Source organism: Thrips palmi, unplaced genomic scaffold, assembly GCF_012932325.1.
Source record: "Thrips palmi isolate BJ-2018 unplaced genomic scaffold, TpBJ-2018v1 HiC_scaffold_15, whole genome shotgun sequence".
NCBI classification, from domain to species: domain Eukaryota; kingdom Metazoa; phylum Arthropoda; class Insecta; order Thysanoptera; family Thripidae; genus Thrips; species Thrips palmi.
This window is the reverse complement of record NW_023144624.1, coordinates 11009843-11032061: the sequence shown is the minus strand read 5'-3', so window position 1 is coordinate 11032061 and position 22219 is coordinate 11009843. Positions and strand designations below refer to the sequence as shown.

Genomic DNA, 22219 nt, shown 5'->3' with positions numbered 1-22219 from the left:
CCAATTTCTCATACGCGTCCTCACGTTTCTCCCGAGAGTCCCCCCCACCCCCACCCCCTCCCCCTCTATATCATCAGCATCAGCTGATGCGGGACCAAGTTGGGAGGGGTTAGGTTTCTTTGTTGTGTTCTCAAATGTAAACTAGACGCCAGACAAAATGAGTACTGCAGATTTCAAAGTAGTTTTGTTAGGCAGTGAAGACGTAGGAAAAACTAGCCTTATGAAGAGATACGTTAGCGATCGTTATCATTCCAGGCCACACAATAATGTTAGTAATGCTTTTTGTTATTTATTTCTTTCTGACTCATTTTCTTGTCTAATTATGAAATATTGCCCTGTCTGTTGTCCCTTTCGGCTTTATAGACAATTGGAGCAGCATTTTCTTCCAAGAAAATAACTTCAAGAGGGAGGGACATTGTTATAGGCATTTGGGATACTGCTGGAAGTGAACGGTGAGTCTCTATTTAAATACCAACACCAATAAAATGTCTTAATTTAATTTTAATTATTTTCTTAAAAATTTTCATTTTTCTTCAGTTATTATGCTATGAGTCAACTGTATTATAGAGATGCTAAAGCAGCGGTAGTCTGCTTTGATCTTACCGAACGAGTAACCTTTGACCGAGCTAAACAGTGGGTTACTGAATTAAGGAATCAAGAGGAAGTATGTACCAAAGTGTACTATTTTGTTGCCATATGAGGTTTTGTCAATTTTGACATGAAAACTTCTTGTGTTTCAGAACTGCAAAATTTTTCTCTGTGGAACCAAAAAGGATGTAATTGATGAGGGAATAAAGCCCCGTGCAGTGCCTCCAGAAAAAGTATTACAGTACTCCAAAGGTTTGTACCTGGCTATAGGCTTGAGTTGATGCTGCCAATCAAATCATTCTTATATTTTGTTGTAACATTTCCCAACTAAGGTATAGGAGCTCAATTTTTGGAAACCTCAAGCAAAACTGGAGAAAATATTGGTAAGTGTCCCCCTATGGCATCCATTAGGAGAGGTGAAGCCACGTGTCATTTCTTTTGTTGAAATGGCTGTTCATTCTTTTACAATTGCTGAATTTTTAATTTTTGTTTCAGGGGCATTGTTCCAGATTGTGGCTGATTCTTGTGAGCTACCCATGCAGAAGCAAGAAACCATACAACTACAGACACTTAAGAAGAAGAATAATTGTTGTTAATCCCAATTTTTCGATGATTGACATATGCTATGTGTTCGATCTGATAAACCCATTCTTTTACTGTAGAAGACTAAGTTATTTGCTTGTTTTTCTTTGCAAACAGCTTATTATATATGTAATCATGACAGTTTATTACTTAAGTTAAACTTAATTTAGAAAGTCAACTACTACTGCTCTTTGACATCTGCACTGTTGGTTGAATAGTTCCTTTTACAATCACTACAAAGACTTGATTTTACTTGTGTCCTGTTGTTTTATTATTATTTTTTATCATTTTTATTATTATTTTCATTCTCATTTGTAAGTACGTGATCTGATTGGGGTCATTGATCATGGTGTACGTTGGTAACAGAGGACCTTTTGGTCACGTGTGTTGAAATTCAATGCTATGAATTACTGATTGCGATTGGTTTCAAAATCTTTGACATCTGTTATACATTTGTATTAATTTCTCTTATGGGAAAGGTGTATCTTAATAGTTGACAGAAGTCCGTCACAATTGTGTCTGTGATGTTTCTGTACAAGATAATTATATTTTTGTATTTTTGAGACTTTTGGTTTCACCAAGTTTATGGTAAGTTCATGTATGTGATCTGTAAAGTAAGGATAATGTAATTTTTCAAAACGATTGGTTCAATCAAGTTTGAAAGGCTGTGTTTAATACACTTTTTTCAGTTCCAAAATGTGATAAAGTAAAAGTTTAGATGAAAATTTGTAACTTTTCATCACTTGTGCCTTATTCTCCTATCAGAGGGCTGTTTAACTTTATCTAGTGTTGTAAGGACCCTACTGTGCCATCTAAGTCACCTATTCTTAGAGGGGTATTGCCAATGCCTTAGTAGTTACTGCAAAATTTATGTTTTATTTAACATAACGTTTTCTTAATTTTCCTCTCGACTTGAAATGCATGATTTGGTTAAAATATTTCAGGGCCTTTATCAATCAATTCATCAAATATGTTTCTAGTTTTCTATGGAATCCTGGTAAAGCGCAAACTGTGTACTTCCTTATGTTGTTTTTTTTATGCGAGAAGAAAAATCTTCTTCACTTCTTTGTGTCATCACATCGTAAATGTTATTGCTCATTCTTATAATCAAGTGTTTATGTATTTTAGTCAGGACTGATGTGTCATGTAACTTGTCAAAGCCAAATCAATACAATGAAGTTTCTATTTTATTTGCAAACATGTTAATTTTGATCCTTAACATTGATTTTAACATTGAAGCTTTCCACTTTCTTGCAAAGAGAAAAAAAATACTTTGATCACAAATCAGGTTAAAGAGCTCATATTTAAAATCTATAGTAAGGTTTGAACCCTCAATTAAATCCATTTCCCTAAGATTGCTGACAGCACAATTCATAAATTAACAAAAACCTCAGCATTTTAGTGAAACAAGAAAATACATATACAATAGATAAAACAAATCAGTCTTGTAATCCCTCACATACATAGTTATCACTTTCCTATTGATGCAACTTTTTCCATCTCTCTGCGCACAGTTTCTTCATCAGCAAGGAAGCGAAGTGGATCAATTGCCTGTAAATTTTCGTCCAGGTCATAGTAGAATGGAATAGCATTTGGGAGGTTGAGTTTTACTATCACTTCATCGGACATCTCTGAAGAAAAAAGACACAAGTTTTAGTTTTAAGAGAATAGAGTTGGCACACCAAAATAGATTAGTTGATATGAACGACTCTTACCCTGAACATGTTTAACGAGTCCCCTCAGACTTGTGCCATGAGTCACAATTAAAACCCGCTTGCCTTGACGAATTTGAGGTGCTATTACATCTTCCCAGTAAGGTATAACACGTTGCAAGGTAGTTTTCAGAGATTCTGTTCTTGGAATTTGGTCCTTGCTCAATTCTAGAGCAAATTTGGGGTTGTTGACAATTGCGCTGTAATATTTATGGTCTTCTTCAATTGGCGGAGGTGGAATGTCATAACTTCTACGCCAAATTTGAACCTATTTAACAGAAAAAAAATTATTTTGAAAGAAGGATTTAATGAGGAAAGCAATATTTTGGTAAACAAGCACTTGCCAAGAAGCCAAATAAATGAATGAGTAAACCATACCTGTTCAGCTCCATATTTCTGGGCTGTCTGCAGTTTGTTGAATCCCGTCAGAGCACCATAGTGACGCTCATTGAGGCGCCAAGATTTGTAGACTGGCAGGTTTGGCTGGCCAATTTCTCGCAGAATAACATCCAAGGTGTCGTTTGCCCGCGACAGAAGTGAGGTGTGGCAAACATCAAACTCCAGGCCAGCTTCTTGTAGCATTTTGGCTGAGGCATAGGCCTCTTCCCTTCCTGTGGACAGTTTAAAAACTCAAATTATCGCCTCAGAAAATTTGGACTTTCGAAGACAAAGGATGCCCCCAACACTTAGCGAAATGGTTTGGCAGCAGCCGTCTCCTCGCTGTCTCGCTCGCATCGTAAGCTGTAAGCACGTCATTTAAGGCCAGCGGGAATTCCTGACCGGTTCAAAATCCGCGCGCTCTGCTACACTGTTCCCGTGGCACCGTGTCCGGTGCGTCCGGGGACTAGTAGGCGGAGCCGCGGTTTCGAACGCGACCCAAGCAGAAGGCTCTGTTGTTTACAAACAAAAACGCTGATCACTTCGGAGTTGTCTAGTTCCTGGAGCGAATCCGAGTCGTGACGAAGTTTGTCGCTGACGCGACGTCGCGCAGGACGGGGAACGCGGAGAGGGGACGGTGCTTAACGGCGCGCAAGGCGACGGAAAAGAGGTTAAGCTCGCGGATGAATGAATGAATGAATGGAAAAGGGAATGAATGAGAGGCGGACGCGATGGGGAATGGTAGAAAGAGAGGCGCGCACGCAGACAGACATGCAACAGTCTTTGCTCGAAGGCAGGCTGAATCCAAAAGTCGAGTGGAGTATTGGCAGTGGAGGGATCTACTTTGCCAGGCTCCGCCTAGAAATGGCGGGAGGGAGAGCATAGGGGTTCGAAGGCAAAGCTCAGCGCCGCCTGCCCAGGCGTGGTGGCCACCCTTGGAACTACGAGAATAGATTGTCCACGGTACTGTCACATCGTCGGGAGCATGGGAGAGCAGACGACGCCGCCGACTAAAGATCGCTGACATGCCGAAACATGTGTCGTCTGAGCTCTCTAAAATTCACTTGAGCATAAAAAACTCAACCCCGATAAGCGTAATAGCGTAAAATGCTTAGCGAAGGAATTTACAAATCCCTTGGACAACAAGCGACAACTTAATGGGGTCGACGGTGCTGCGCTCTGTCGGGCCTTCGAACCCCTATTGGTCTTGCGCTGGCGCTAGCTGGCGCCGCGCGCTTTCCTACTTACCTATGTCGCTGAGCTTGGCGTCGTACCAGCCGCAGAAGAGGTTCTGCAGGTTCCACTCGCTCTCGCCGTGGCGAACCATCACCACGCGGTACTGCCGCGTCATTTCGCTGCAAGTCGGTCACCCGAAGTGAGGCGAGGCGAGGGTTGCACTGGCCGCTGGTCCTGGCTGGGGCTGGGCTGGGCTGGCGTCGAGCTGGGGGCCGGGGGGCCGGGGGCTAGGGGCCTAGGCTCGCGGTGCCGTGGCGCCCTGCGCGCTGCGCGGTAGAGAGGGCGCGCGTGCTGTGGCGTGCTGAGCGTGCTGGGCCGCCCGTTCGAACGTCGCCAGTGGAGCTCGAGCAGGAGCGTGCCGGAACCAGGCCGGATCCAGGCCGGAACTCACAGGGTGGGGCTGGAAGGCCGGAAGTGCAGGGAAGCGCGCTGGAGTTGGCAGCTTCACCGACGTGGCGAGAAGTCTGCTATCACCATCCCTTGACTTGCCGTCGCCGGTCGGCGACAACGTGTGCGAACGGCAGCCGGCCGCGGTGTGGGCACAAGCTCGGGGAACACCAGCAGCGACAGCCGCGGGGGCCGCCACCAGCTGTGCGGACGAGGCGCGAGGCGCGAGGCGCGGTGCACGCAGACTAGCGACCGTTTCTAGACTGTGAATCAAGGGAGCCGAACCGAACCGACTCGGATCGCGCGGCAAGACGGCAAGGCGGCAAGGCGTGGCGGGGCGTCGCGGTGGCGTCCAGCCGCACGGCTTAGCGTTGTGGCGCTGCCTTGCTGCCTTTGGCTCTGAAGCGGTGCTGGCGGAGCGCGCGGCCCAGCTCTGTGCTCTACGCCACGCCGTGCCCGTCGTGCCCGTCGTGCCCGCCGTGCCCGCGCTGACAGGCCTCAATGTAGGCATCGAGGGAGGGGGAGGGCGCCGCACAGCGCCACGCCGGCCACGCCGGCCACAATGGCACAGGGGCTTTAGGTGGGGCAGGGGTGGAGGGGTGGCGGTGGAGGGTGGGGGAGTCGTAGTAAAGTAGTAGGGGAAGCCCTGGCCTGGGCACGGCCTGGCCGGCCTGCCTGGCCGTGCCTCGGGGAAGGGCAGGAAGGGCGCGGCAGCGCGGCGGGAAGGCCTTTGCTTGCCGTTGCTTCTCTTGCTTCGCTTGCTCCGTGTCCGTACTGTATCGCCTCGGCGGCCGGGAAGCCGGGATGGCGATGGCCGGGATTGGGGATCGGGCATTGGAGGCATTGGAGGCGTTGGGGAGGGAGCCATCGGCCATCGGCCGGCCGTCGGGAAGGCTAAGGCAGGAACAATCTATCCGAGGAGCCGGCAAAAGAGTCGTGTCGCGACCGGAACAACCTTTTCTGCGTTGCAGACGGAAATGTTTCGTCGAACAAAGAAAGGGAAGGTTGTTCACGGAAGTGTAAAAGTGTAAGCGCCCGTCAGCCTACCTGTAAGCCGTAAGACCTCGGGGCCGTTATCACAAGGCACACGGCGTGACGTAACGGAGGTAAGGTGGGTAAGACGGGTAAGGCCGAGGCGAGGTGAGCACGGCGACGTCGGGGTAACTGGGTAACAGTGTGTAACACAAGGTCAGGACCCATTGTTCGAGCGCACCTGTCATGGAGCGGTCGCCCGATTGACTCAGGTGACATGCCGGGGGACCCCGGCGTGGGACACGCGAAACTCCAGACCACACTTACGTCAGCTTATCGGAGTGTCGCCGGAGGTAAACGACACCCAGGTCGCACTGTTGCAAGAGTGGGCCGCCGCGGTGCCGCCGCGGCCACAAATTTGGCCTCCGGCGTTGCGTGTCGGTTCCTTCTCTGGCGTGCCGCTCCGGCCAGGCCTATTAGTTGGGGCCCCAGGGCTGGCACCCGAGCCCCGAGGTAGCCCCGAGGTAGCCCCGAGGTAGCCCCGAGGTAGCCCCGAGGTAGCCCCGAGGTAGCCCCGAGGGAACGCCGGCCCGCCCTGAACCAGGGCCCCAGGCCGGAGAGGTCCGGCGCAGTCCAGTCTCGGGCCACGTTCGTGCGGCCAGCCGGCACAGCACTGCCAGCATCTCCACGCCGGACAGAGATGCCGAGAACCTGCTCGGACGCGCCCTGGACCTGGTCCTGGCCACGTCCTGGCCACGTCCTGGCCGGGCTACGGCGGTGGCTACGGCGCCGGCCCGCCTCTCTGGTCCTGCTGGTCCTGCTGGTCCTCGGCGCAGAGCCGCGCGTGCCCTGCTATGGCGACTGCTCTGGAATGCCGGCTATGGCGGCTATGGCTACGGGGAATGAATGGAGCTGGCCGTGCCGTGCCGTGCCGCGCCGCGCCACGCCCCTGCCTTGTTGGCGCGAAGGACCACTCCGCCGCATTCCCCTCCAGGTAAACGTTTTCCCCAAAGGCCTCGGAGTTTTTCTGAGCTGATTCATCGGGCTTGCCTCTCCCGTCCCTGTGGAGTGAGTGAGGCAGGAAAACAACAACCACATTTCATCAGATGGAAACCGACGGCGATGCATCCTGCAGTCTGCCCCTCCGCTGCCCCCTCCCCTTACCCCTTCCCCCTCGCCTCTCGATGCCTCTCGGGGAAGCTCTAATTCCACCTGGCTGTGAGAGCACGCCGGCGAGAGCCTGGCGGCCTGGCGCGCACCGCATCAAAACAAACCAGCCCCGCCTTCCCTGCCTTTCCCTCCTGGCCCCTGTCCGGCTGGATCGCGGCGTGCTGCGCAGAAGCTCCAAGGGATCGTGCACTGCACGATGCAGGACTAGAAGGACTGCGAGGGGCCTTGAATGGACTCCAGTAGCGCGTGTCGGTGATGCTACGGCGACGTGGAGTCAACACTGTGGCCGAGGCCCTGAACCACGGCGACGTGGAGTCAACACTGTGGCCGAGGCCCTGAACCACGGCGACGTGGAGTCAACACTGTGGCCGAGGCCCTGAACCACGGCGACGAGGAGTCAACACCGTGGCCGAGGCCCTGAACCACGGCGACGTGGAGTCAACACTGTGGCCGAGGCCCTGAACCACGGCGACGTGGAGTCAACACTGTGGCCGAGGCCCTGAACCACGGCGACGTGGAGTCAACACTGTGGCCGAGGCCCTAGCGACCAGGGCAGGGCGGGCCAGGGCCTTGACTGGCTTTCCGCGGGGCTCGCCTCGCGTAGGACCGCGACCAAGGCGCGCCGAATTGGCGGGCCGCGTCCGCGGTGTCCGGAGAGCAGCGGCACGGTGGCCGACGGTGGCCGACGGTGGCGCCGCGCTACCGTGGCCGTCTCGGACGCCGCCGCTAGTTCGGACCAAAACAGCAGCGACGTGACCGATGACAAGTATCACGCTGCCAATGGCGGCGAGGCCTGGCAGCCTGGCAGCCGCACTGTACTTGATGTGTATCGCCGCCGCGGGTTCGAACACCGCGCGCGCACCGCATTCTTTTCGGACGCGACGCCTCGGCCGCAGCGCACTGGCCGAGTCTGGGCTACCGTCTTATTTGTGCTCGCAGCAACTACCCACGCTACCTCCCACTCTAAAATAATTACGAAAAACAAAAACAAGTTTACTGTTGACCCGCCTGGGTGGCGGTTGACCTTCCGCGGGGTGCCAAAGTGCCGCCACTGCAGCTGCTGGGCTGGGCCAGGCTGGGCTGGTCCTCGCAGTCCTGTGGCTCCTATTTATACACCTGCAAATCGAGTGTAAACAGCAACCACCGGGTACAGAGCTCGCTGTAAGCCGCGAGCCCGGCGGCCGGCCGGCCAGAGTCCTGCTCGGCTCGTATCACATTTTGTACTGCGATACCGCTTGGTTGGTCGTTACACTTTCGACTGATGGCGAGCCGAAGGCCGAAGGGGCCGTGGGCCGTAGGGGCTGAAGCCAATGACCCTGCCGGGCCTGCCGGCTTGGCGGAAAGCCGTTGTTTTGGGACGGCCGGTGCTTTGCTGGGAGTCCGTCTCTCCCTCGCAGCTCTCGCACGATACGAAGGCAGGCCTGTACGAGTACTACTTGGCTCGTACGTACCGGGACCGAGGGCCGAGGCGCCGTGGGTTGCGGGCTTGCACAGCACTCGGGCTCAATGAGCATGCCTGCGTATTCCCCAGCGTCCCCCTGGTCCCCCCGGACCGGAGGCGCCGGCACTTCGGACAGCGAAATTCCGACTAGCGGTCAACGGGGGGCGTTAGCGTTACAAACGTGACACGATGGAACAACTTTTTGCAATCCGAATTTCATCATTCTTTGTCGAAGGCTCTGAATCGCGGTCCGTCCACGTGATATCCGACTTTCCGTCGAGCTGGCACTCCTTTTCGACGAAGCGAGGACTGCTGAGGTCGGTGTGTGTGTCGCCTCGACGTCACGGCGTCTCGAACGAGGTCTCGAACGAGGTTGCCGGCGGCGCGGCGCTACTGTGCCCAACTCTCGGCTAGCGACAGGCCAGACAAGCGCTTCCCCAAATCATAATTACCCGTAATTACCCCCACACTGGTGGAAAGGGGGTCAGTGATTGGTCGGCGGGCCTGGCGGCCCGGCCAATCGGGTTCAAAGATTGGCACTGAGGCGGACCGAGGCGAGGCGGGCCTGGGCAGGCCGCGCCGACCTCCCTAACTGCCGGATTAAGCGGTGCCAGATACGCGGCAACAGCCTAGAACCATCTTACTCCACGGTGACGACGACGACGAGCACCACGAGACCGTCAAGACCGTCTAGAGCGACGGGCTTGTCTCTGCGGCAGTGCCGTCGCGAGGCTGAAGTCCCTACGTCCAGCCCCGGGACTGCGGGACGCGGGAACCAGTGGCGTGCGCAAGGGGGGGGGGGGGGGGTCATGACCCCCCCCTTTGGCCACTAGACAGCCGCCTGGAAGGTAGGCAAATTGCGGTACTTTCCCCCTGTAAGTAGGCAAAAAGCATGGCCCGACCCCCCCTTTCAAAATTTCTGCGCACGCCACTGGCGGGAACCGCGGACTGATTCGAAAACAGCGCTTCGTCGCTGTCTCCCTCGCACCTCCACTGAACGCCGTGCGCGCAAGAAAGGGACAGCATGACGAAAGCGCTCGGAGTCGCTCTCTGTTGGCCGGCCGGCGGGGAATTCAATTTTATTTTCTTGGGGCGGTTCGCTCCGCCGCCGCCGCGCTGCTGTGCTGCCTCGGCTGCCCTAGGCGCTGCCCTGCCGGCCGGCCGGCCCGGCGGCACAACGGCCCCTCCAAGGCCTAGGCGTCCAATCCCTCCTTGTGATAAGCGCTTTTGATTGAGTCCAGCCCGTCGCGCCGCGCTGCATGGAGCGCGTCACTCGCACGCGCCGCGGCCAGTTGAAAACAAGTCGATGCCCCCCCCCCTCCTCCGAATCTTCATTGGCAAAAAGGTGCGACGCCGACTCGGAGCGGCACGCGAACTCACTCCAAATGGCGCACGAGGAGGCACTTTCAAATCCGAAACGCGGATATTATTTCTTTCTGTTTTCCTTTTTCGTCTGTGTGGGATGGGTAATTGGTCCTGGAGGTGAGTCATCGGGTACCACAGGCCGCCACAGGCCGCCACAGGCACCGGCAGAGCGAGGCGGGCGCGCGGCCTGGACCGTGGACCGACACAGAGTTTGGCACGAGAACAGAAGTATTTCTTTATTTGGTATGTATACTGTATTTCTCTCTGAAATGCAACTGGTCCTCAAGATGCGACTATAACAAAGTTTTTTCTCTCTTCGAAAAATAGCTATACTCATTATAATTTGACAACGGACCGATGGTCATTTCTGAGTGACCTTGTATTTTGTAGTTTTGTTATTTCTTTGGAATGAGAAACGACCACCGACGCGTTGATATGCTTATGCTAAGAGACTCGATACATATAGTATAATGCTTTCTTCCTACATTACAACACATTGTACACTGCATTCGTACAGTTGACTCTAGAATAAGTGTACGTCTAAAAAAACAGGAACAAAACAACGAAAAGAAAGGAACACGGGTTGCCTACAAATGAAGCTCTAAGTGTACTGTAGTTACACTTGTGCATTACTCTAACATTGTCCATCGGCGAGGCCTTCTCTGTCACACCCACGCACATCTTCGCACGCACTCTCTCACAATCGTCGGGGAATACTGTAAAGCTTGTTGCTGGTGATGCTGGAACGCTCGGGTCGAGAAGGCTGATTCCGAACGTGGCTTTTCATCGCTCTGTCTCTCTCGCACTCACGGCGCTTCCCGTTTGGCTGCGAGAGAGACAGAGCATCGATCGGGAACAATCCGCAGGTCGGCGACGCGCCGAAGAGCGCCCCGCTTTCGAGGAGTCTGGTCCTCGCGGCCGGCGGGGCGACAAGCAGGACAAGCGTTGCGGCCGTGCGCCTTGGGCGCGCTGGCCCGCGACAAGCTCCCCGTCCCCGAGTCCAGGGGGCCAGACGACGGGGGCTGCCCCCACGCTCGGCCTCCTCGCGCTCACTTGGCGCGGTTGGCGGCGGGCACGGGCGGCGGCGGGTCGGCGCAGGTGAGCGACAGGCGGCGGATGTTGGGCTTGTCGTACTCCTCCATGGACATGCCGCGCGACAGTCGCCGTCGGCCCAGCGACTCGCCCTCGCCCGACGACCCGGAGAAGGTGCGCTGGCGGTCCACGCCGAGGGCCACGGACGTGAGCAGCCCCAGGCCCTTGCAGAACAGCAGGATGCTCTGCGCCACCTTGGCCGGCTGCGGGCAGAGCGTTCAAAATTAGCGCCACGTTCGAATACTGATGGGGGCTCCGTTGCCCGATTTCTCCACCAAAATTGGGCAATGAAGCATTTTTTTTGCCATCCTTTTCGTCATGCATGGCGGTCATGCATGATGGTCATGACCATCAATCACTCTTTCAATCTGAGTGGAGCCAAACACGTCACATCTCGGAAATAGGCTTCTTACCGCGTCCGTCAGAACGTCGCCCGCCCTCTCCACCTTGAGCAGAGTGACCTTGTCCTTGTCCATGTCCTTGTGCAGCTTCTCCACGACCGAGGCGAAGGCGCCCAGGACCCCGGTGATGAGCAGGACGTCCGTCTTGGCCTCGGCCAGCGGCAAGTCCTGTCGCCTGCGCAGCACGACGAGTGTGTGAGTGAGACAGTGTGCGAGCGCAGACTGGAAGGGCATCACGATGGAGGAGCACTCACTTCATGAACACCTGCACGTACTGCTTGAGGTTCTTCGTGTTGATGGTGGTGCTGTGCAGCCGCTGGACGTACTCCTCCACGACGCGCTCCTTGTCCGGGGACGAGTCGTTGTTGACTTGCTGCCGGCAGAAAAGGGCTCAATGATGGCGTGCTTTAGCAGGCCGACGCCGCGACGTGTACACTGCTGTTAAAATACCACGTCATTGGAAATTCCAGAACAATCTCTGGCAGAGATTATTTTGCGAATTTCCAACCTGCGTTCCTGGTAAGTACAAAATTATTAAGTGTCACAAGGAAAACGCAAATGTATTTAGTTTATTTCGTAATGAAAGCGCGAGAAATCCACAGCTCCAGCCGGCGGTCGGACTTACCTCATCCGGGATCACCTGCAGCGCAGCGAGCAATCCGGAGCACATGCGGGAACCACAAAAATTAGCCATAGCACGGGGATGTGTTGAGGCGAGGGGAAAGGGGGGGGGGGGCGGCAGGGCGGTTTTGACGGGAGGTGACTACTGTGGTTGCATTGTTATCGTGCCACAAAAAGACTCAACCCCGCGCTTATCGTAGAAGGTGCCTATTCTGTGACATTATAATCGGGTGTCGTGAGATACCGAGCAGAGGGCTTAACTGCCTGATAGTGGCGGCTCGGTAGCGCTGCCGTCACAGTGTAACGAGGTCTCGTGGTAAATTAGTGAAAGTCGTTTCCGCGCCCCTCGGCTGATGGCCGTACGTCCTCCGCACTTCGTGACCACAGGATGTCGTACAGTGGGTGAGAAGACTGATGGGGGCGGCCAAAACTCTACACGCGTTTTGAGCTCCAGAGTCGCTAAACAGGACTCGAACAGAGCGTGTGACCCCACCAACGGATTCCTCGTTCGGAGAGCAATCTATTGGTGGAGTCACACAGGTTCGAGTCCCATTTAGTAACTCTGGAGCTCCAAACGCGTCCGGGATTTTGACCGTCTCCACCGGTCTTCTGGCCCACTGAGTGTCGGGAAGGACTTTGTTTTTAGCGGGTTCGATCATGCAGCAAATCCTCCACATGCATACAGCAAAACTCAACGATTAGGGGATGGAACTCGGGCAGGATATGGGCTCTCGTGTGATGGGGATTTTCAAGTTTGCATGGCTGTTTCATTTGCATAGCAGCACCAATATCGGACAAGCTTTTTGTTTTGATTGAATAAACCCAAGCTTTTTCACATCTATCACTCCATAACAACCCTATTTGCCCTAAAAAAGAATTTAAAAAATCGGCAGCACTCATTTTTAGAAACTAAACACGCACAGACAACCTTATAAATAATGAAAAGGAAAAATCAGAAACATATGGGTTATCCTAAATAAATGTTACAATTGGATGTCCCTGGCCCGTTTAGTCTACAGTTGGTCAAAAGAAATGCAATTTTGGGGCAAAAATTTGCTTTCTGCTATACAATGACCGCTGCGGATGCGGATATCCGGGGTGATATCGATGTGATTGTGTGACGATAAACAAAACCGGGCATCTTTTAGTTTTAAAACAAGTCGAGAATCCCAATTGTAACATTTCTATAAATTAACCCACATTTTAAAAAAATAATTATGAAATTAATGGGTTTTTATGTAATCAGCCAACCCAAACCATGCGGGTACTTGCACTTGCACTTACGTGGCCGAACTTGTGAAACACGAGGTAGTGCTCGGCGGAGGACGACACCGTGTCGTTGCTCCTCCAGTTAACTGTCTGCAAGTCGAAAACAAAACAACAACAATGTTTACTTTCGTAGCGCTGGGAATCACGTGCACGTAAAAACAAAGAAAGGAAGCGAGACTACAGCGGGCAAACCCGCAACGTTGTTGACACAGTCCTCACCTTGTTCTTGAAGCTCTCCATGACGGAGGCCGCGCTCCCCGTGCAGTTGATGAGGATCATGCCCAGCACGCGCGAGGGGTGCTTGAGGCCGAAGCGCGCCAGCACGTTGGCGCCGGCACCGTCTCCCAGCAGCACCACGTACTTGACGTGCAGGAAGTCGAGCACCGTCACCAGGTCCTCGCCGACCACGTCGAGCGTCGGGTACTCTTTCCTGGATGCGCACATCAAGACGTACAGTCGCCGCCGACCGCGCCGCCCTGGCCCGGGCAGGGTTTCCATCGAAAAGACGAAAATCTCACCCGTCAGGCAAGTTGTCGGCGTTGTCATGGTGACCCGGCATGTCCACGTGGATGAAGATGGATCGGTCCTTGATCTCCTGCATGCAGGGCGTGTTGACGAAGTCCAGGAACGAGCGGTCTGGAAAGAGACAGTGGGATCGAGGTTGCGACCGGGATCTCTCTCAGCGACGTTCGGCGTTCCAAACTCACGGTTCGTGCCCAGGTCGTGCACCGTCAGGAAGCAGGCCCGCTTGTCCTGCTGGCTGATCTCGCCCTGGACGTGCACGTGCAGGTCGCCGCACCGCTCCGACGACACGATGTAGTTCTGCAACAAGACGAGTCAAAATGAAGACGGCGAACGATTTTAATTTCCGCCTCGGCTTGGCTTTCGCCGTTTTTAGCGTTCTAGTTTCCAGTTCGAGCAAGCGCAGCAGTCGCGTGGCCTTGAGGAGCGCCTCCCCTCCGGTGCTCCGGGGTGGCGGAGACAGGGAAGGGCGTCGCGTCGCCCGGGGGCGGGGCGCGGGAGAGGGGGGGGGGCGAAGGGGCTTCCTGGTCCTGGTGGCGCCGCGCGGCCCCTAGCCTGGGGCCTAGCCTGGGGCCTAGCCTGCGGCCTAGCCTGCGGCCTGGCCCATAGCGTGGCCGCTTGCGATGGGTGGCGCCATTAACGGGTTTCGAGGCGCGACGCGCGGCGAGGGGCAAGGCGGTCTCGGAGGGGCGCGAACTCGTTCGGCATGCGCGATTCACAAACAGAAAACATCGCCGCCGTCCTTCACTCACCATCACGGGGCTGCCCTGCGCGCCAAGCTCGCTTCGCTAAACGCGTACGTAAAGTCGCGCACCGCGGTGCCGCGGGAGGAGAAGAAGAAGAAGGAGAAGGCGGGAGCAGCGTCGCCACTTGTTGCGGGTCGCGCCGGTTTGCCGCCGGTTTGCCGCTGGTTTGCCGTTTTCTGCAGACGGCCGGAAAGGGCGTTCGACGCGAGCGGGGTGCGGCCTGGGACTGAACGACGCCACCAGGGTGTGTGTGGGCTGGGAACGGCGCTGGGAACCAGGCTATGGGGTGAGTTTGCCGGGGATGGCCGGGGCCGGGGGCGGGGCGGGGTAGGGCGGGCGGGGGCAGCGCGTCTCAGCGTCGCCGCCGTCTTGTGTTCGGACGGCGTCATCGCCGTCCAGTGTCGACCGGCGGCATCCACTCTGCTCCGAATACGTTAGTGCGTGCGGCGCCGCCGGCCAGCAGTGGGGGAAGGGGGAGAGGACTTCAGTCTTCATCTGACGGAGAAGAAGTCTAGAAGCCTTTTCACCCGTGTGGCCGTGCAGCCTCACCCCTCAACAGCCAGACCCTCCTGGAGTCCAGGAGTCTTGGCCACGTCCTCCTGGTGCACTAGGTAGTCCACGCGCGCAGCTCTGCCTGCCGAGGAGTCACTTCCTCGCTTTGTCTCTGTCGCACTTATGGGAATCGAGAGAGAGGGACAGAGCGACGAAACGACTACCCGGAATGACCGGAAGTCCCCTCCTCCAAGCAGGGAGTCGAGAGTTCCGCATTGTTTTCGTGAGGGTAAGAATGCAGGCAACAGGCGCTCCCTGCGCGCGGGCGAGGGCTGTGGCAATGACGCGCCGACGCGCCTCTCTTGTGCTTATCTCGTGCGACCCTGCCGGTCTGGCGGTCTGCTTGTCGGGCGGTGGTGACGGTGACGTCCCGTCCCAGTCAGTCCCCCGGCCGGCTGGCAGCGCTTCGCACGGCGGCGCGCGTTGGGTTGCCTACCCAGCCGGCGCTCGCCTCGCCCCGCGGGGGAAGTGGGGCGGCTGCCGTCTGGCGGCCGCCATCCCCCCTCCCTTTCTGTCCTTCTCTTTCCCCGACTGCCGGCTGGACGCGAGGACACTCGTCCTGTGCCGCAATCATTCAGTTGTGGAGCTATTTTCAGCCGGCCCCGTCCCGCCCCGCTGTCACCCCGCCCCCTCCTGCCCGCGCTGCACCGGGGCACCGAGGCGCGGAGCACGACGACGACGCGATAACGGCGACACACCTGCCGTTCTGCCGTTCTGCGCGGTGCTGCCGCCGCGCGGTGGGTGCTCTCCAGAAGGTCGGCCAGGCCGAGATACCCGTGAGAGCTCCTTTGCGCGCGCGCCCCGCTGGGCCGGGCAGGGTGGTGCGGTGCGCCGGGACGGCCAGGACGCGCCACGCCCACCTCGGGGGCCGTCGCCAAGCCCCGGGCCGCGAGCCCCAGGCCCCGCCACTCGAGTCGAGGCCCTTCTTGTTTGGCTCGCTTTTTACGGCGCGACTCGCTGCGAAGCGCCAAGCGCCAAGGCATCAAGGTCGTGGCTGACCTGCCCCACGCGGCGCTATCACAGCCAGGCCGAGCAAGCCGCAAGGCCCGCAAGCTGCAAGCCAGACTCCCTCCCGCCGTCAAAACAAGTCCGCAGCGCCCTGGCCGCCCTTCTAGCTTTGCCGTCTTGCTCCTTGCCGCTGACCCGTCGCCTCGCTGCCGCATGGCTGCCGCCGCCCCCCATTCATCCCCTGAACTTAGGACCGCCCGGCTCGTCCCGTTGCCAACAACGTGGTGAGCGCGGCCAGCGGCGAGCCAAGTCAACCCTGCTGCGGCTTATCACTCCACTCTGGGAGGTGACTTCACCCGCCTGGCCGCCTGGCCCAGCCAACCGAAACAAAACCCAAATTCACGCGAGATCATCATCATCGCCAACATCGTTAACCACAACATCATCGTTAACAACAACATCAACAACAACGTAAACATAAACAACAACACCGCCACCACTGACAACAACAACAAAACAACAGCAACAACAACAAATTTAAAGAGCGCGGCGGCGCGAGGGAGTGCGTTGACCCCACCCCGCCCCACCGTGGCCCAGTTCACTGGACTCACCCAAATGGCACTGTAAGTGCTATCGGGGGCGGGCCATCGGGGCGGCCGTGGGCTGCGGGGGCGGCCAGGGGGCGGCCCGGGGGCGGTGTGAGGGCGGCCCCCTCCCCCGTGGGGCCCTGCCCGGGGCCCCTTCACTTTCAGCCCCGGGCATCCGCGGGATCGGATCAATGCGCCGGGCACTGTTGTGGCCGGCAGGCCTGTGGCCGGCAGGCCTGTGGCCGGCAGGCCTGTGGCCGGCAGGCCTGCGGCCGGCAGGCCTGCGGCCGGCGGGGCGCGAAGGTAGATGCGGCACGGCGCCACGGAGGAGGTGCACCGACCAGCGGATGGCCAGCGGCGGCATCCTCGAGGCTTAACCTAATTATCACAAGGAGACGAAACGAAAAAAAAATTCGATCTTCATCACAGCTTAAGGGGGGACATCACTCCAAAAACAGTGCCTTTGTAAAAACGTCATAAAAACCAAACGGAAAGAGAAAAATTGTTCATATTTTAACAGATAAAGTATAAAACAACACAAAGTCAATCCGCCAGGGCAGTACAGCGCTTTCGCTGAAAACACATTTTTGAGGGTTAGGTTAGACCATTTCGCACTGTTGCAGCGCTGGACGCCAAACGGTTTGACCTAGAACATTGAAATTTGGTGACAGCCTTCCTGAGATGTCTGGCTATGGTGGGTACCTCAATCACATTTAAAAAATCATTTTAAGTTCTGTTTGTTACAGACCAAAAAATATTGTTAATTTTTTTTGGTCAAAATTGTTCAATTTTAAACGTTAAAAAAATAATAAAAATTGACCAATGCAAATTATTTTGCTACCCACCATAGCGGCATGTCGTAGGAGCTTCCATGCTAAATCTCCCCGCTGTAGCTCAAAAACTGCGCCCTAGAGGCCTGCAACCGTTTGCAATTTCATGTTCCGAGAAAAACGCGATCAAAGTTGGGGAAACTGGGCTTTTCCCCTATGCATGTTTGCGGCGCACAACCTACTAAAACTGCAATTTTTTGAATTCCGGGATGCGGTTTTCACCATTTGACGCAGAAAGGAATGGTCTATAATATAAACAATTAAAAAAAAGTTGCAATTTTTTATCATTTTGGAGTGATGTCCCCCCTTAAAACTTTTGTGCTAGTTTTCCACTTCGTATTTTTTTGGCAGACTCTTTTGTTTGTTTTCGTTTAGTTTGCCAGGGTGGTCTGGTTGAATGACCTGTCGGCTCCGTTGACGGACACCCCCACCCCTTCCTCGCAGGGTTAGGAGCTTCTTCTATGCCTTCGGTAGGGTGACCTCGGCCCGCCCCGCCCCTCCGCGCGCCAGGGCTGCCTGGCATGTCGATAGGGGCGTTCACCCCGCGAACCGATCCACACGAAAAAGGAATGCGTGCCGCCCGGAAGCTTCCTGGGTCCGTGTTCGAATCTGATATTCCTGTGGAAATACCCGGTTTAGCGCGCCGTCCCCTCCTCCTCTTCCGCGTGGCCGTAGGAGTGACCTTTGCTTGCATTGATTGGGGAGTCTCGAGGGCCTCGCCTGCCTCGCCCTGGAAGGGCGCACCGACTGCAGGGCTGCAGGGCCGCCTGGCGGACAGGCTTCTCGACGCCGGCCTTGTCGGCGGCGGGCAGGGCGGCCTGCCCTCCAGGCGGCGTACCCTCCCGGCAGAGCTATTGGCCGAACTGGTGGGGTGGCGAGGGGGCGAAGGGTGCCCAGCCGACTCTGGGCGTCACGGCCATCGTCGTGACCTTTACCTGCACCCCGTTGCGGACCGATGCACACCGACCCAGACCGGTGCTCTCCTGCCCCGTTGAGCCACGCCCCGCCGCGCCCCGGGCAGCGGGCCGCGCCGCCCTCCGCGCCACGCCCGGCCACGCCAGGCCACGCCAGGCCACGCCCGCCACTCGCTGCGTCGCCGCTGCTAATATTAGATGGCGGTGCGCTGCCCCTGCCTGGCTGCCCCCCGACTCACTGGCCGACTCTTTCTGGTGACGAGCCTCGTGGGTCTTCTTCGCGGGATAAAAACGGAGCCTCGGTTCTTCGCCGTCGTCGTCGTCCTTCGTGGGACTCGACTCGCGTTGTTATCGCCCCACTTTCCCGTTTACGCGCTTTAGACGCGCGTCTCGCACCGGCTGCTGAGAGGCGATCAACAAGTGGCTGGTCCGGCTGTTGCTGCTGTTGCTTCCATCCATCCTCCGCCGGGCATCCCCCGCCCGGCGGGCCTTGCCTCCTCCACCCACGCGACATGTGGCTCCGAACTGTTTACTTCAGTACAAGGGACGACGGAACGGATGCTGCAGGATGGCGCACATGACACTAATCAGAGCCGCCTGCCCCCAGTCCCCCTCAATCACAAACAAGCACGGGGACGCACGCAGTTTAGTGCGTGTCATTGTTTTCGCGTAATGAGGAAGGTGGTGGAAATTATAATTATTGGGGATGACGGGTGTTGTTGGTGGTGTTGATTACAGGCCAGACCAGAGACAGACATAGACAGTGACAGACAGACAGTCACAGACACACAGATACACAGGCACACAGACACACAGACAGAGAGACAGGCAAACAGACAGACAGACAGACAGACAGACAGACAGACAGAGAGACAGACAGACAGACAGATGTGCTGAGCAAAGCCGGGTGTCTATGGCGACTCAGCCGGCCAGACCGCGCCGCGCCGCTGCGCATTTCATTTTGCTGTTGTTTTCGCGCGACATGTCATTGAATCGCTGCGCTGGAAAAACAAGAGTCGGCGCGGCGCGCGCGGCGCAGTGAACCCGGCCGGCCGGCAGACCCGCCACTGGCCGCCACTGAACAGCAATGAGCGGCCGGCCGGCGCGTCAACAAAGGCTGGGCCGCGCGTCCTCTGGCGTCCTCCCGGTGGAGCCGCGCGGGGCGCAGCGGCGCGGCCATGGCGCAGCGCGCAGCAGGCTCAGCGAAGCGGAGGCCGGGGCAGCCGGTTGACTGCGGGGCACTGCGGGGGCCGCGGCGCGGGAACCATTGTTTCCGAGACCTGCCGTCAAATGGCTCCATTGCGATACGTTTTGGGCGCGTTCGCGTCGTCAATCCCATCCGGACTGAACTTCCGGGCTGGACTGCCGGACGCCCGAACTTCCGCCTCGGACAAGCGCCTACCCGTCCCCAAACAAAAGGCCCCGCTTTGTCTCCGAAGACGACCGCGACGGCGACGTGCCATTCAATATCGATGAGCGTCCGTACGTATCGACCATCGACCCGCGGGGAGGCGCCGCCGGCGGCGTCCTACTTCGCGGCGGTCTTGGGCGGGCCAGTGTTGCCAGCCATGGCCGAGTCCGCGTGTCCAGCCCGCGGCCGAACGCCGAACGGCCAAACGACGGGCATCACGGTGGCGGGCTCAGGTGCGGGGTGGCGCGCCGCTCGATGACCAGTGTCATGCTGGCTATGGTCATGCTGACGCTCTGCATCACGGCCTCCACCGCCTCCGGGACGGCGCGGTGCATCGTGGGAAGCGGTGTCTGCGGGACGCGCTGGAATCGACCGTGCTCGCGGGCTACCCTCAAGAAAACGCCGGCTGGAATTTCAGCCCACTGTCTGGCCGCCCCGACCGACCTCCTGGTGGCTGCCGGTCGGAGCGGTCTCGGGGCGGCACGCGGCACGTCGTGTTTACCTTGATTTCGGTGCAGCCGCCCACACTGGAGCGCCGCCGCAGCAGCGTTCTCTTCTCCTCCGGGGTGCTCATGTTGTCGGCGCGGCGCTCTGCTGCAGGACTGGCGCGCCTGGAAGCGCCGGGCGGCGCGGACGGCTCGCTGCGCTAAGGGCCGCTGAGGGCAGGGTCACGGCGCGGGCGGCGCGGGCGGCGAGGACGTCCACTACGGCCGGGAAAGGGCGGGAACATTCATCGAGGGGCGAGGCAGGGCGGCGGCGGAGGTCGGCAGGTGCGGGGTCGTTGGCGCGCTCGGCGACTGGCTGCGCTGGCTCGGCTCGCGGCTGGCGGGGCTGGCGACTGCGACGCAAAGTAAGGTTAGAACGCGACTGGCATCGCGGCACCGCGGTCTGCAGCGTATGGGCCTGGGCCACGCCAGCCACACCGGCCCCGCCGGCCCCGCCAGCCCCGGCCCAAGGCGTCCCCGCCGCGCCCGCCCGCCCCGCCGCCCGCCACCCCGCGGCCCGCGGCCCGCGCCACACCCCCTGGCCGGCCAGAGCGCGGAGGCACGCCCGCCGTGCCCCGTCCGCTCGCCACACCGCCACACCGCCACGTTCGCCGGGTGAGGGTATTGCGTAGCGTAGCGAGGCGTCGCGTGCGTCGTTCAGTCGCCCCGAAAAAAGGGATAATCATGCCAGTGTTTGAACCCGCGTCGTCAACGCCAACGCGTGGGAGCGGCCGACCCTTCTTGAGGGGCAGCGACCAGAGTCATTGCCGCCTGCAGGGACGGCTGGACGGATATCGCCCCTCTGAAGACTGCTTTCCGAGGGTCGCTCCCGTCGCACTGTCTCTCTCGCACCTATACGGGACGCCCCACGAGTGCGAGAGAGACAGAGCGACGAGATTGACTCTCAGTCTGCTGCACTCTGCGCTTCAGCGGCGAGCCGAGTGGCGCGGGAGCGGAAGGAGGAGAAGCAGAGCGTGCTGCTGGTAGGATGATGACGATGATGACCACGGCCACCAGGATGCTGGTAGCCAAGCAGGAAGGTGGCGGACAGCCACTCGGCACACTGGGGGCCGCGTCGACGGAAGGACGGCGTCCACGGCGACCAGGATGCTGGTAGGAAGGTGGTGGCGAGCTGCTCCAGCAGTGCACTGTGGGCCAGAAGACCGGTGGAGGCGGCCAAAACTCTAAACGCGTTTTCACCTCCAGAGTTCAGCGGCCGTTGGGCATAAGGACGTAAGTCACAAGGGAAACCCATTGAAAATAGGTTGTTCTGTCCGATGACCACTCAGTTGCCAAAGAGGATTCGAACTGACCATGTGACCCCACCAATGGATTCCTCGTTCTGAGAGCAATCCATTGGTGGGGTCACACCAAGGGGCAAACAACTTGAATTTTGGTATACATTTTCCTTGAAATAACGTGAAATAACGGTGAAATAACGTGAAATAACGTTGAAATAATGGTGAAATAACGTTAAAATAACGGTGAAATAACGCGAAATAACGCGAAATAACGTGAAATAAGGTGAAATATCACGAAATAACGTTAAAATACCCTTGAAATACCCTTGAAATAACGATAAGATAACAATGAAATAACGTGAAATAACGTGAATTTGAAATAACGGTGTACAAATTTTGACGAAGTTGTTTGCCCCTCGGGTCACACAGGTTCTAATCCCAAACTCTGGAGCTCCAAACGCGTTCGGGATTTTGACCGCCTGTTTCTTCTGGCCCACTGTGCGTCGCGCCCTCCTCTCCCACTGCCCTGTCCTCTCCAGAAAGGTGTGATTGGTTAACACTTGGCGAGAGCGCGACGGCATGACTTTCATTTGCAGCGTTTGCAGGCCTCCTCAACGAGAGTCGAGTCGTCATGAGCATAAATCTGTTTCGTCAACAGGGTCGTTGAGCGCATTGCGCCGCCAAGTGATTCGTACCCGGCGAGGAACGGTCGCGCTTTTACCCGAAGAGGAGGCTGTTTCGGTGCACGAGGTGGGCCCGAAGGATGGCA

General features: G+C 57.0%; 3 protein-coding genes across 6 annotated transcripts; 1 reads left to right on the top strand and 2 right to left on the bottom strand.

The window, feature by feature from the left end:
- Positions 1-62: 62 nt before the first annotated feature.
- On the top strand, positions 63-2360 carry LOC117641440 (ras-related protein Rab-24-like). Its single transcript, XM_034378764.1, has 6 exons — positions 63-268; positions 364-452; positions 538-664; positions 741-840; positions 921-971; positions 1084-2360. The coding sequence occupies exons 1-6, from the start codon at positions 158-160 to the stop codon at positions 1182-1184; spliced, it is 579 nt and encodes a 192-aa protein (XP_034234655.1). The 5' UTR covers positions 63-157; the 3' UTR covers positions 1185-2360.
- Positions 2336-4727, bottom strand: LOC117641439 (phosphoglycerate mutase 1-like). Of its 2 annotated transcripts, none has more exons than XM_034378763.1 (4): positions 4509-4727; positions 3261-3493; positions 2886-3150; positions 2336-2801 (listed from the first exon to the last, which is right to left on the bottom strand). In XM_034378763.1, the coding sequence occupies exons 1-4, from the start codon at positions 4609-4611 to the stop codon at positions 2641-2643; spliced, it is 762 nt and encodes a 253-aa protein (XP_034234654.1). In that variant the 5' UTR covers positions 4612-4727; the 3' UTR covers positions 2336-2640. The 2 variants fall into 2 exon arrangements, with proteins under 2 accessions (XP_034234654.1, XP_034234653.1); XM_034378762.1 differs by lacking the exon at positions 4509-4727 and adding an exon at positions 4104-4447.
- A 5325-nt stretch (positions 4728-10052) lies between these two features.
- On the bottom strand, positions 10053-20474 carry LOC117641441 (uncharacterized protein ZK1073.1). 3 transcript variants are annotated; one of them, XM_034378765.1, is made up of 9 exons: positions 20227-20472; positions 13922-14036; positions 13733-13850; positions 13434-13644; positions 13230-13304; positions 11950-11964; positions 11579-11697; positions 11337-11499; positions 10053-11126 (listed from the first exon to the last, which is right to left on the bottom strand). In XM_034378765.1, the coding sequence occupies exons 1-9, from the start codon at positions 20296-20298 to the stop codon at positions 10881-10883; spliced, it is 1134 nt and encodes a 377-aa protein (XP_034234656.1). In that variant the 5' UTR covers positions 20299-20472; the 3' UTR covers positions 10053-10880. The 3 variants fall into 3 exon arrangements, with proteins under 3 accessions (XP_034234656.1, XP_034234658.1, XP_034234657.1); XM_034378767.1 differs by lacking the exon at positions 20227-20472 and adding an exon at positions 14489-14690; XM_034378766.1 differs by lacking the exon at positions 11950-11964 and having other exon boundaries at positions 20227-20474.
- Between the last annotated feature and the right edge of the window lie 1745 nt (positions 20475-22219).